The following is a 12,049-nucleotide window of genomic DNA, read 5'->3' as shown; positions in this document are numbered from 1 at the left end:
TCTAGGACCTTTTGTGTCAAGGTCTCTTGGCCCACCTACACTAGTGAGATACCACTTTTATCGAGTAACTTGATGGAATGCTGTGTGGTTGGACATTTATGGCTCCATGCATATTCCAGAAATGCCCTCACAGAAACATGAGGAAAATGTGTGTTTTTAGTCAAAGCTTGAGGTTTTCAGGGCTTTGCGGGTTAGAAGATGGTGTGGAATCCAAGCAAAAAACACTACCCTTCCGGATGTCTGATTTTCAGAACTGTCTGGGTCTGGTATGTTGAAAACCTTATCCACCCCTCAGTAAGGGCAGTAAGTCTATTGGGCCCTGGGTAGGGTGAAGCACCGGCCCATGCCAAGTGGGGGCCTCCCCCAAAACAAATATTACATGAGTCCAGTCCCTAGTGTCTCGTGGGCTTTCTGACCCCAGGGGGCAGATTGGGGGTAATTGCCCACATCCATCCCCGGGGGGGGCAAAAGGTTTCCTGCTTTCTTTTTGATTTTGGGGCACGCCATGCCCGTGATGGACAGCCCCAACCCTATCTTTCTTTTAAAAATAAATCCCTGGTATCTAGCGGGTTTCTGCCTCCCTAGGGATCCGGGGTAATTCCCCAATTCTCCCAGGGGCAGAAAGACCGAGGACCCATTTAGTTGGGGGCAAGGCCATGCCCGCGGTTGGTAGCCCCCACCTCTATATTTTTTTTAACGCATCCCATCGTGTCTAGGGGAATATCTGCCGGGGGGTGCAGATTGGGGGAAATTACCCCCGCCCCCTTTGTGGGACAGAAAGAATGATGCTGTATGTAAATGGGGTGGGGGAATGGCCATGCCTATGTTGGGCAGCCCCAGCCTCTGTATTTAAAAAAAGTCCTTTGCTTGGTCTCTAGTGAGCTTTCTGTCCCTTGGGGAAAGATTGGGGGTAATTACCCCATCCACCCCCCCCACCCCCGGGAGGGCAGAAAGACTGATGCTCCATTTAAATGGGGTGGTGGCATGGTAATGCCCATGGTTGGAAGCCCCTCCCCGATATTAAAAAAAAAGAATCTGATCACTGGCATCTACTGGGTTTTCTGCCTTCCGGGGGGCAGATTGGGAGTAATTACTCCCATCTACACCCCTAGGGGAGGAGAAAGACTGATGCCTCCTAAATGGGGTGGTGGCTTGGTCATGCCCATAATGGGCACACCCCATCCCCTATATTTAAAAAAAAAATGCTTTCCTAGTCAGTTTTCTGCCCCGTGGGGGATAGAAAGACTGGTGTCCCATTTAGAAATGGTAGGGGCATGGCCATGCCCATGGTGGTCAGCCACCACCCCTATATTTAAAAAAATCCTTTCCCTGGTGTCTAGTGGGTTTTCTGCCTTTCCCCCGGGGGGGGGGGGGGCAGTTCAAGGGTACATACCGCCTTAAATATAGTGGGGAAAGCACAAGCCCTTGCCTAAGGGGCTACTCCTCTACCCCTGGTGACTAGTGGGTGGATCCCTGCATGTGGATTGCCCTCCTGTGGCGATCCCCAAGCTGGGATCTACTGGGAAGACTAGCATTGGAAAGGGGCGATTCTCCCCTTTCCACCTATACCTCTCCAACCCCAGTCAGTACTCGGGAGCTGCAATATGCCTTCCCTCCCCCCAGTACTGATGCAGTGAAAGTAAAATGAGGCCTTGGCTTGGTTTTACTTTCCCTTTACTGTAATGACATCAGCGAACACTGAGCGCTGATCATCATTACACAAAGTTTACAAAAAAAACTCAGACTGCCCGGGAAGCTCTTTCTAAGCAACTTGGGCTTAACTGAAATTACGACTCCCTCTGGTGCAGCACACCGGTCGACCCTTTATTTATTTTATCAGCTTGACCTGACACCCGCACCCAAGGAGTTAATTTTATGTGTTCTTATTGTTTATATTAATGTTATGATTTGTTTTTTAAAATATAGTTAGTAATTTTAAGTGATTTTGAATTATTTATTAATTTTTTATAGTAATTTATAGTATTGTAGCAGGTTGGTAGGCTTGTAGGTAGATGGGGTAGAAAGTTAATTAGGTAATAAATAATTAAGAATTATTCATTACATTTAATTTTATTATATGATTGACATGTATTATGTAATTTATGTACTACTGATTTATTTTTATTATATGTTATTTTTGAGCTCTTATGCCCAGACGTGGGTCCCGTGCTCGCTACACCACTGGATTCAAGCTAGCCTGGCTGATGAAGGGTGATGCCCTGAAACCGGTCCCAATATGCTTGTTTCCGGTCCAGGGAGGACCTGGCTTGGCAGTTCAGGCTGAACTGTTCCCACAAGGAACAGGGTCAAGACTGATTTGCATATGGCTGGGTCCAAACTGGGGTGGTGTGGTGAGCAAAAGAATGATGGATTTAACCCAGATCCGTGTGACAGATGGTGAATGTTTGCATTGTCCAGCATTCCGCCCATCAATTGTTTCTTTTGTGTTAGGTGTGTAGGGGAATAGGGTGCGAATTTAATTAAGTAATAATTAATTAACAATTAATTGTTAATCATTTATTTGATTTTTATTATATAATGTATGGAATATTTGTTTATTTTACTTAGATTTTAGTTGTGGGCTGCTAGATTTGTAGTGGTGTAAGATGGGAAGTTAATTAAGTAATAATTAATCAACAATTTATTCTAATTGTTGATTAATTATTTAATTGAATTTTAACAAGGTACATTGTGAAATACTTATTTAATTTAATTCAATTTTTGTATATATAGTGTAACATAATTTACATCATATTATTGTATGTAAGCTTTACATTTATCACTACAAATATGTATTTATTTTCATAATAATAAATGTACCATACTTAAAAAAACATATTAATTAACATACATTTTTTATTTATTCTTGTATGTATACACATAGTAATACATTTAAAATATGAATATTAATATAACATATACATATTTGTATTAATTATTGTACACTATAGATTTATTTATATAAATACAAACATATATTAGTGTGTTTATCTCAGTATATATTTACACATAATAATAAATATTAGTGGACTATATTTAATATGCAATTATATTACATGTATATATTAAAATATTCACAATTTACTACTTTAACCTATCTTTATATTTAAAAACATGATATTGCTGTCCATTTTTGGTAGATATTAGTGTCAACGATATTTTTTCATATATATTTTTGTAGTTACCTTTATAAGTATAAGAGCACAATACTGTGGTAAACAATACTTTTCACACAATATTTTTGTCAACGATATTGTTTACCACAATATTGTGTCAGTGATCCATGCTCTCTTAGTTGGTGTTATGTAGGACTTGTGGTTCCCACCACATATTGGCTGCCAAATTATTTATTTATTTTATTTGCAGGAGGGTTTAAAGTTCTACCTGCAATAGCCCCAGAGTTATTTCTCAAATGTTTATCTCAGCTGTTAGTAGTCTCTCGTCATTCCCCATAAAGATGAGGCCATAACGCAGTTAAATATAAATCTGAATGATTATGGTTCAGAGCAGGGCTTGAGAAAATGAATTCTTCCCGAAATAATGTTATAAAAATGCTGGCTATTTCAAACAAGGACGATGCAATAAGAAAAGAAAAGTTCAGATGTGTTCTGGTTGTTGTGTTTGTGTGGTTATTCCTTGTCTGCTCAATAAAACCCTTTTGCATTGGAAGATGAGTGACTGAGACATTCATAATTTCACCATTACGTTTCCCACTGGCTGAAAAGGCCTTTCTTTCTATTATTAAAACACTTGCTGCCCCACAGCCCTCCACGCTCAAAAACATAAAAGAAATGTCCTCGCTCACTCCCGAACCTGGATGCTTGTCAACAGGAGGTGGATTTGGCTAAGCTTAATCTCACTCGAAAGTCTCACTTTTTGTATATCTAAATGTTAACGCGGGGACTGTCTGGTAACTCCAGCTGCCTCCATGAGCCAGACTCTAAGGATTGGATTTAGAATGAAACTCTTTACCTAATAATTGCAAAAGTATATAGTATGTACGAGAACTGCACCACTAATAAAAGCTTTTCATTTACCTCTAGTAAGGTAAGATCCATTAACATTTGATTGAGAAACTGTGTATCTAGAATATGTTTGATGAGGCAGGAAAGTGCCCTAAAGTGTACTGTGAGTGCGGAACATGCCCCTCAAATGTGTACCCCTCCTTAAGAGCTTGGCATGTTGAGTGAGAGTGATGGTCTCAGCTGGTGTGTCTACGTCCTAAATAGTAGGTGCTGTTCCCTGTCAACACAAGGGAAAAGAGAATTGAGTCACAGCATGTATGTTTTCGCCACCATTCACATTTGCAAACGGCTTACCATCAGATTGAATGTGATGGTAAACTGCGAATGTTTTGCGACCGGTCTTTGGTCTCAAAACATTCATACACACCACTGTGATTCAGTATTAGGAAGGGACACCCTAAACACGGTCTTTCATAATAGCGACTCACAAACCTATTGTGAGATTCGGTAACAGGTTACCGATTCATAAAATTGAGGTTGGTGCATTGGAAAAACCTTTTTTGCGTTTGCAAATGGTCCGATTCTGTGAGTCGGCCTGTTTGCAAACACAAAATAGTTTCATACAAGTGGCCCTAAGAGCTAAAGAAGACATCTTGGAAAAGATCCCTCCAGCCCCCATTTCTTTGGCTTGCCATCACCTACTCTATGAAGAAAAGAGTGACACAGAAGAAGTGACCACTGCCTTTCTAGAAGTCATTACCTAGGCCCAGAGTACCACTACCCAGAAACGCCTCCTCTGAAGATCTTTGTTAACATCCGTACTGAGTTGGGCACAGTATCCAGAGGTTCCCCCGATGACTCACACCTTGGATATTTTGCTGTCTTGTGGCAGGGGACGTAGACTTATTTCCCTGCTGTACGCGGCCATGCGTAGGGACTCTGCTCCGCCGGTGCCACCGGCGTGGGTGGCCTGGGAGGTGGATTTGGGCGCCCCACTGGACCAGGGACAGCGCAAGCGAATAGGGGCCCTTACAAAGAAGGTATGTTGTAATGCGCACTTTAAATTGATACATTTCAATTTCCTGCACCACACCTATCTCACTCTGATCTTACTGAAGCGTTACTCCCCAGACAGGAGAGATGATTGTCCCAGATGTGGAGCAGGGGGGTGGAGCGGGGTTCCTGCACCTGGCTTGGGACTGCCCACTAATCCAGAGCTTTTGGGTGGGCGTAGTGGAACACAAACTGGCCACAACGGGGCTCCGTATTACATTGACACCTTTGCACTGCCTGTTAGCGCTGGTACCCCGGCCAAAGAAACGTAAATTGTCCTACAGATTGATGCAATTGATGCTGGTGCTGGCCAGACGTAGGGTGGCTATCTCTTGGATGGGCCAGAGGGCCCCGGAGATTCCCATGTTGCTTAGGGATGTGCGGGAATGGTCCCTAGCGGAGGAGACCCATATGCAGAGCTGTAGGAGGGACGAGAAATTACAAGAGGACCTGCTGGCCTGGCGAGCCATGTGTGTTACGATAGGGGTCCAGGGACACACTTCCCACAGCGAATCAGAAGGGACGAGTGGAGAGTTATTCTCGCCGCTGGGCTCGGGAACTGAGGAGGAAGCCGGGGACGCCCCCTGAGACACAGCGGATGTGGGGTGTAGTGTAGGGACTGGTCCAGTACTCGCAGGATGCACGCTTCTGTATGTTATTCTGCAATGTCTTTTGGGTAACTATGTGTCTCGGTGTGGCCTCAAGTCAACAAACAGTGCCTTAATGAGTCAGTCGATGTGTGTATGTGCTGTTTTGATGCCAATTGGGGGGATGTTTAATGTTTGTATAATTTGAAAAACTGACAAATAAAGTTTAAAAAAAAAAACATCCGTACTGAGGCCGCTAAGGAGCCCTGTGCCTATTCCCTAACACCTTCTTCTCTATCTCTGTAGGAATGGAAAGGGCATGCTATCTCTGGTGACGGTGGAGAGCGCCTTCCTGACCTCACCATCCTTAGCGACCTGCTGCAAGGAGGACCCTCGGAGCACCAGAGTAAGGTGAGCAAAGAACACTTGTTAGGATTTTCTTTGGTTGCTGCAGGCAGTAACCTGCTGAGATTGAGTTAGTTACTTTTGTGGCATGCGTATTGCACACTGATTCATTTCTGGATCCCAGTTTCCAGGAGGTTCATACACTTCAATTTCTTCTGAGAAATCTGCTTTTTTTCCCTTTTATTTAGTGTTAGCTGTTTTTTAACTCCTGAGGAGAGAGTGTCGTTTAACCTGTCGCAATGAGAGCAATGTGATTGTTTATTTCAAAACAGAGAAAGCACACTCTGACAGTGAAAGAGAGTAGGGGTTGGGGCTGGGGAGAGCGCAGTTGCATGAATCATAATGCTTGCAGAAAGGCTGCTCCCCCTTGTCTCCTGTGCTCCTGGTTCTGGTGTCTGCACTTTCATTCCATCCCTGAGTGATTAGCAGTATTTTGGCCTTGCTGTCCATTGCCCTGGCTTTTATAGTACAAGAGATTACTCGGGACCATCAGTCAATCACTGCTTATCGACAGCTGCAGCCGGAGCACTCTCCTCTGGCCTTCGTTGCCATTCCTGCTGCGAGGACACCAGACCAAGCAAAGTGCAAGATTTCCAGGGACTTTCAGAATCAATTTCTGGGTCTCCTGGAGTTGCTGGTGAAGCATGTGTAAAGCTCTGATCTTCTTAAACATAAATACTTTAGGATTTTAATAACTCAACAATACAGGACAAGGGGTCATGGTGCTGGGGTCTGCCTTTATGCAGTAAGAGGTACCCACTAACATATATTTTTCTCGATGTGACAAATCCGTTAACTTCTGGCCGCCGCTGGATCTTGAAACTGAATGACAGTGCGCATGCATGCAATCACACGCATGCACACTAAACCGGCAGAAGAGTGGGGAGCTTAAAAATACATGCATCTAAGACGATAGTGCGGCTGCACAGAATTATGCGCATGCGTGGAAACGCGGGGGGTGTACAGACAGATGGGGTGAGGCTATCGATAGAACACCGGCGCTGGCGGAAACAAGGATAGAGCAGGAAGGGTGGGTATGGGATATCTCAGCCACATATCTTTTCTCCTTGCTGTCCACAACTTATGCCTGCACTCTGAGCACACGGGTGCTGTGGTTTTGCCTGCACACCCACTGATCTAGCCCGACCAGAGTAGAGAGGAACGCTAAAAGAGAGTGAGGGAGAACCCAGAAACCTTTAGAACGCTGGGGCATAAGCAGACACAAGAACCATAACAAGGCTACTCAGGTAGAACAAACGCGTCTGATAAGTCACTAACAGCTACTGCAATGAACCCACATGGAATAGAGGAGGAAATTAAACGTCTGACAGTTTTCTTTCTTGCGCAGACAGGCACTGGTAAATTTATCTAAAATGGGTCTGACTTTACATTCAACCGACCCTGCTTGTGATTGTGTGCTAGGATTTATAGGATCTGGGCAGTCTTTTTGATATCTAAATTGTCACTCTGATACTTTACATTTTTGACATCTGGAGCATGGCGATTTTAAGGTACGACTCGTGGTTTTTGAGGTATAAAATAATCCAAGGCGGTTTTCAGATATAAGACTATACGTTTTTTTTAAACATAGCCCAATGAGCTTGTGACAAGATTTTCTGTAAGCTAGATAAGGTGCAGGTGATTTTTCGATATATTGCAAATTTTTTTGACACCGGGGTATCGCATTTTGAAGTGTAGGACTGAAAGAGTTTGAGATCTAGCCAGTAGGATTTTTTTTGAGGTGCCGTGCAATGGTACTACCGATAATGCCAAGTGATATAATATGTATGGTCTGATTTTTTTTCTGATCTAATAAGCAGGGTTTAAAAATTGGATGCCAGCAACCAGAGTAGCAAGAATGTGATCCACATGCCACCACTAGTGCAGTCGCTCTGATGTTAAGACAGGTGATGCTGAGCAGTCCACACCCAGGAGAGGGCCCTCTAGAGTCTAGACCAAAGTTGGCTCTTTTGAGACTTTGTATAGAGTTGGATGGATTTTTTGACTATACGGCTATAAGACAGGTTCTAGAAATCAGACCTTACGAGAGTTCTCCATTCCCAGATGCCTTCAATTTCAAAGTTGTCAATTTGCTTCGTTCTACGAGGCTAACTTGCCCAGAAATGTTTCACTGCACGAATAACTTTTACCCTAGTGGAAACAGCTAATAAAGAATGCAGCTAAACAGGCACTCTTTTCCAGGAAAGAATCTCAGTGCTTTTATCATGGTTGCTCTGTTCTCAAAAGTGAACTCTTAACTCCTTCTATTCTTCTTCGACGCTACACTCGTAGAGTGTGAAAAGTTACTCTTTCAGTTATCAGTGATTACCAGCTGGAAATGTGGTAAAGCTACTTAGTATGCAGATAATTAAGGTCATATTAAAGAGAGTTATGTATTCCTCCCTGCTCTAACCTAATGTGTCTAATCTGCAAAATGCATTAGGTTTAATAGGTTGTTTTGGGCATAAAAGCACCTGCTCATTACATTTGGGGGCTCCTTTTAGCTGTTTTGAAAGCAGGACCTTTAACTGATAAATTATCTCGAAATGGGCAAAAATAGGCCCAATAATGCACCTTGCATTCCCTGAACTTTGTTGTTTGGAATGAGATCAATTTGTACACTGAACTGGCTCACAGATGCTTAGCTGCTCATGGTTGCAGATCATGTTTGTAAGAGCTTGTATGTATAGCTGTATGTTTGTGGTAGTTTCATAGTGTGAATCTAGACAAAATGCAGCTGAACACTGTATAGGATGAAAGACAAAAATGTAACAACTCAACAAAAGATTAGACTCCTAGGTTTGACTGTATTTTACTTGTACATAAATGTTTTTTATGCTCTTTGTATGATTTTTAACTAAATCGAATAAAGATTACTTGACTGACTGACTGACTCCTAGGTTTGTTCGGGCAGTGGAGGTGGATTGTCACTTTCTGGTGATGTAGTGTTCTTTAAAGAGGTTTGTTTTCAGCTCTTTCGTAGTTTGGAACAGGTTTGGAGCTGTCGAAATGGATGCAGAGATTGCAATTCAGGTCCTTGGGGGTAAAAATTGAGAATGCCTGTTGCTATTTAATTCAGTGCACTTCTTCGTTCCAGTCTGATAGGTTTCCTCCTACAAGTGTGCCAACATCACTGAAGGTGGAGAGTCAGTTAGGTTGGGGTGCTGGTCAGGACTTGTAAATGTGCCACTTCTTTTGAAGACGATGATGGATGACAAGTAGTGCCAGACGACTTCCATTAGAGTGGGGTCATGTGGTTATTGTTCTGCAGGCCCTTAATCCCGTAATTGCTGAGGTTTTTTACTCCAGTGCTGAGCCCATTTTTGACCATTTGGGTTACTTCACATCTAGGCCTCCACAGCTTTTTTTCCACATAAGGTATCCATGCCAAATTTCCATCCTTTTTTCTCAACATCCTGGGGATTCTAATGGTACCCAAGGTTTGTGGATTCTCCCGCAGGGGACCTAGAAAGCATGCAAAATATGGTAAAATCTTGAATTTATTCAGAGAATAAGAAAAACGTGCTCCACAAAAAAAGTTCTGTTTTGTTTCCTAGATATGGCACCAACAAAAGGTTTACAGATTTCACAACTTTCCATCACAGTAATGTGAGAAAATGTGTATTTTTTAGCCAAAGTTTCAGATTTGTAAGGGCTTCTGGGTAAAATTACCTGGTGAGAGCCACACAAGTCATGCATCCCTGGGCCCGTTGGTTGTCTAGTTTTCAGAAAAGGGCGGGTTTGGTAGGTTTCCCTGGTTCGTGGCACTGATACCCACATTGAGAAAACAGGACAGTTTCAGTGGAAACATTTGATGTCTCCATGTTGTGTTTTTAGCACTTTTCAATCGTGTGTGCTTGGGCACGCGCAAACATTGGGTTCACTTTTGATGTGAAGAAATGTGGAAACGCTGGGTGGTAGTTCAATTTGTGGATCCCAACAGATTTCAGAAATATCCATTACGAACTGTAAATAAAGTAGTAGTCTTAGCCATGTACACAAACTTTAAATTTTTACATGGCATTGTGGGAAAGTAAGTGGGATCAATTGAAGTTATACCACCCTGGACATGAATTGTCCAGGGTGAATTGCAAATCCGAGACCCACCCCTCCCCCAAACCCTCAACTCTCCCTCCCCTCCCTGCCTCCCTGCAGGATGGGCATTGAACCACCCCCCACCCCCAACTTGCAGAGCGCCTGTCGCTCACCCTTAACATTCACGGAACGTGATACAACCCCATTTCCTAGAGCATCAATGAAGGAAAACAATGCCCACCCCGGCCTACCAACCCCCAAACAGCTATTCAAATCAAAGTCCGGAGCCTGCTGCTATTAACTGGCGACAGCACCAACACTCCCGCAGCCAGAAAACTCTCTGTCAATCAGGTCCCCCCCCCAATCCTCAACACTATACATAACAGAACAAACAGAGTAAGGAAAAGTTCAGTCAAGGACAGTCATTGTCCATGGGTGAAGAGCAATTGGGAACCTCCGACCCCCTCTGTAAATTTTATACTGCAGTTCTAAGTCAGTCACCCTTCCAGACTCCGAGTCGTCGAGTACTCCAACGTAGGCGACCTCTGGCAGCGTCTGTGGCCGCTGGGGCCCTCTGCACTTCCCGTAGACCTGTGGGATCTCTTGCCAACAGTTCTCCATCCCTCAAGCCAGTCCCATGCCTCCTCCGGTCTGGTGAAGAACCTAAGTTTTCCATCCGACTTGATGCGTAGCTTGGCTGGAAACATCATCGCGTACTCAATATCTTGATCGCTAAGAGCGCGCTTCACTTCCAGGTAGCTGCGCCGCTGTTTCTGGACCTGCAGTCGGGAAAGAAGGTGACCTTGCTGTTATTGATGACTATATGTGGGGCAGCCCTTGCTGTCTGTAAAATAGCATCCCTGTCTCTGTAGTTGAACACCCTTGCCAGGAGAGTTCGAGGTGGCACCCCAGGCCGAGGCCTGCACCCGGGTACATGGTGGGCAAGTTCAATTGAAAAACATTTAGATAGGCCCCTTGGCTCAAGTTGCTGGAGGATCAATTCTTCCACAAAGAGGTCGGCCTTCAGCCCCTCCGCCCACTCCGGTACCCCCAGGATGCTGATGTTGTTGCGTCTCTTTGCGGCCTTCATAGTCGTCAAGTTGCAGCGTTAGTGCGTTAGTGCCTCCTGCGCAGTCTGGAGCTCAGACACTTGGTGCTTGAGAAGCTCGGATTCAGTTTTAAGTTCTTTGGTGGTAACCTCGACAGCTCCAACGCGTTCCAACATTTTCAGCATGTCTGCTCTCATTAGGGATACCTCTGTGGTCACCGTCGCAATTCTGGCTTCAAGGGAGGTGCACACTGTCCTTATTGCTGATAGGATGTCCTGTAGTGTAGGCTCTGGTTGTTCCCCAGGGTCCTTTGGAGTGGACTGATCCCTCTCCTGGTTCCCTTGCCACGCGAATTTGCCAAGTTTAGCTTGAACCGCGTTGCGGCCGCCATCTTGTTAGGTGTGGGCTCCAAAGCGTACCAGAGAAGAAATGGTAGTGGGGGACCAGCCCCTCAGGCTACTCGCCGCCGCCTGCCGCAGGTTTACACCCACACAGGCCTGTCGGTTTTCGCCTCTCAGGCGCTCCCCCCACCAACTACGTTTACCAGGACACAGGTGGCAGAGCAAAGACCAATGGGGGCAACACAAGCGTGTGGGAGAGACCCCTCCATACAGCGTGCAAATATAAGAAGCTCCAACCTCAACTGTGCAGACCGGATGGTGCAGGAACTGAACAGTACCACTCCACAGCGTTTAAAACCGGGTCTGCCTCTCCGACGCCGTCAGTTACTGCAGAAATTTGAGTCGTGGAGGGGGCCAGGAATATTGAGGTAGGGCCAGTCCACTGCGGCTGGGAGAGAATCGCTATTTCCCCTGGAGGCGCCCCTCTGCCAGAAGGACGATTATTTATTTTTTATTTTATTTAGAATCTTATAAAGCGCACAGCTACCCCCAACGGGGGTGTCCCGGCACTGCGAGCAGCATAGATTCATACAGGACACTCAGCAACTAAAGGG

General features: G+C 44.7%; 1 protein-coding gene across 2 annotated transcripts in view; it reads left to right on the top strand.

Moving 5' to 3' along the window:
- The window catches only part of ARHGEF25 (Rho guanine nucleotide exchange factor 25), an 896,541-nt gene that overhangs the window by 550,215 nt on the left and 334,277 nt on the right, over positions 1–12,049 (top strand). For both annotated transcript variants that reach the window (XM_078688964.1, XM_078688966.1), the window contains one exon: positions 5,912–6,016. In XM_078688964.1, the coding sequence (XP_078545090.1) occupies positions 5,912–6,016 (105 nt within the window). The remainder of the gene's footprint in view (positions 1–5,911; positions 6,017–12,049) is intronic.

Source organism: Lissotriton helveticus, chromosome 1_1, assembly GCF_964261635.1.
Source record: "Lissotriton helveticus chromosome 1_1, aLisHel1.1, whole genome shotgun sequence".
NCBI lineage: Eukaryota > Metazoa > Chordata > Amphibia > Caudata > Salamandridae > Lissotriton > Lissotriton helveticus.
Note: the sequence above shows the minus strand (reverse complement) of the source record. Positions and strands in the feature narration are given on the sequence as shown.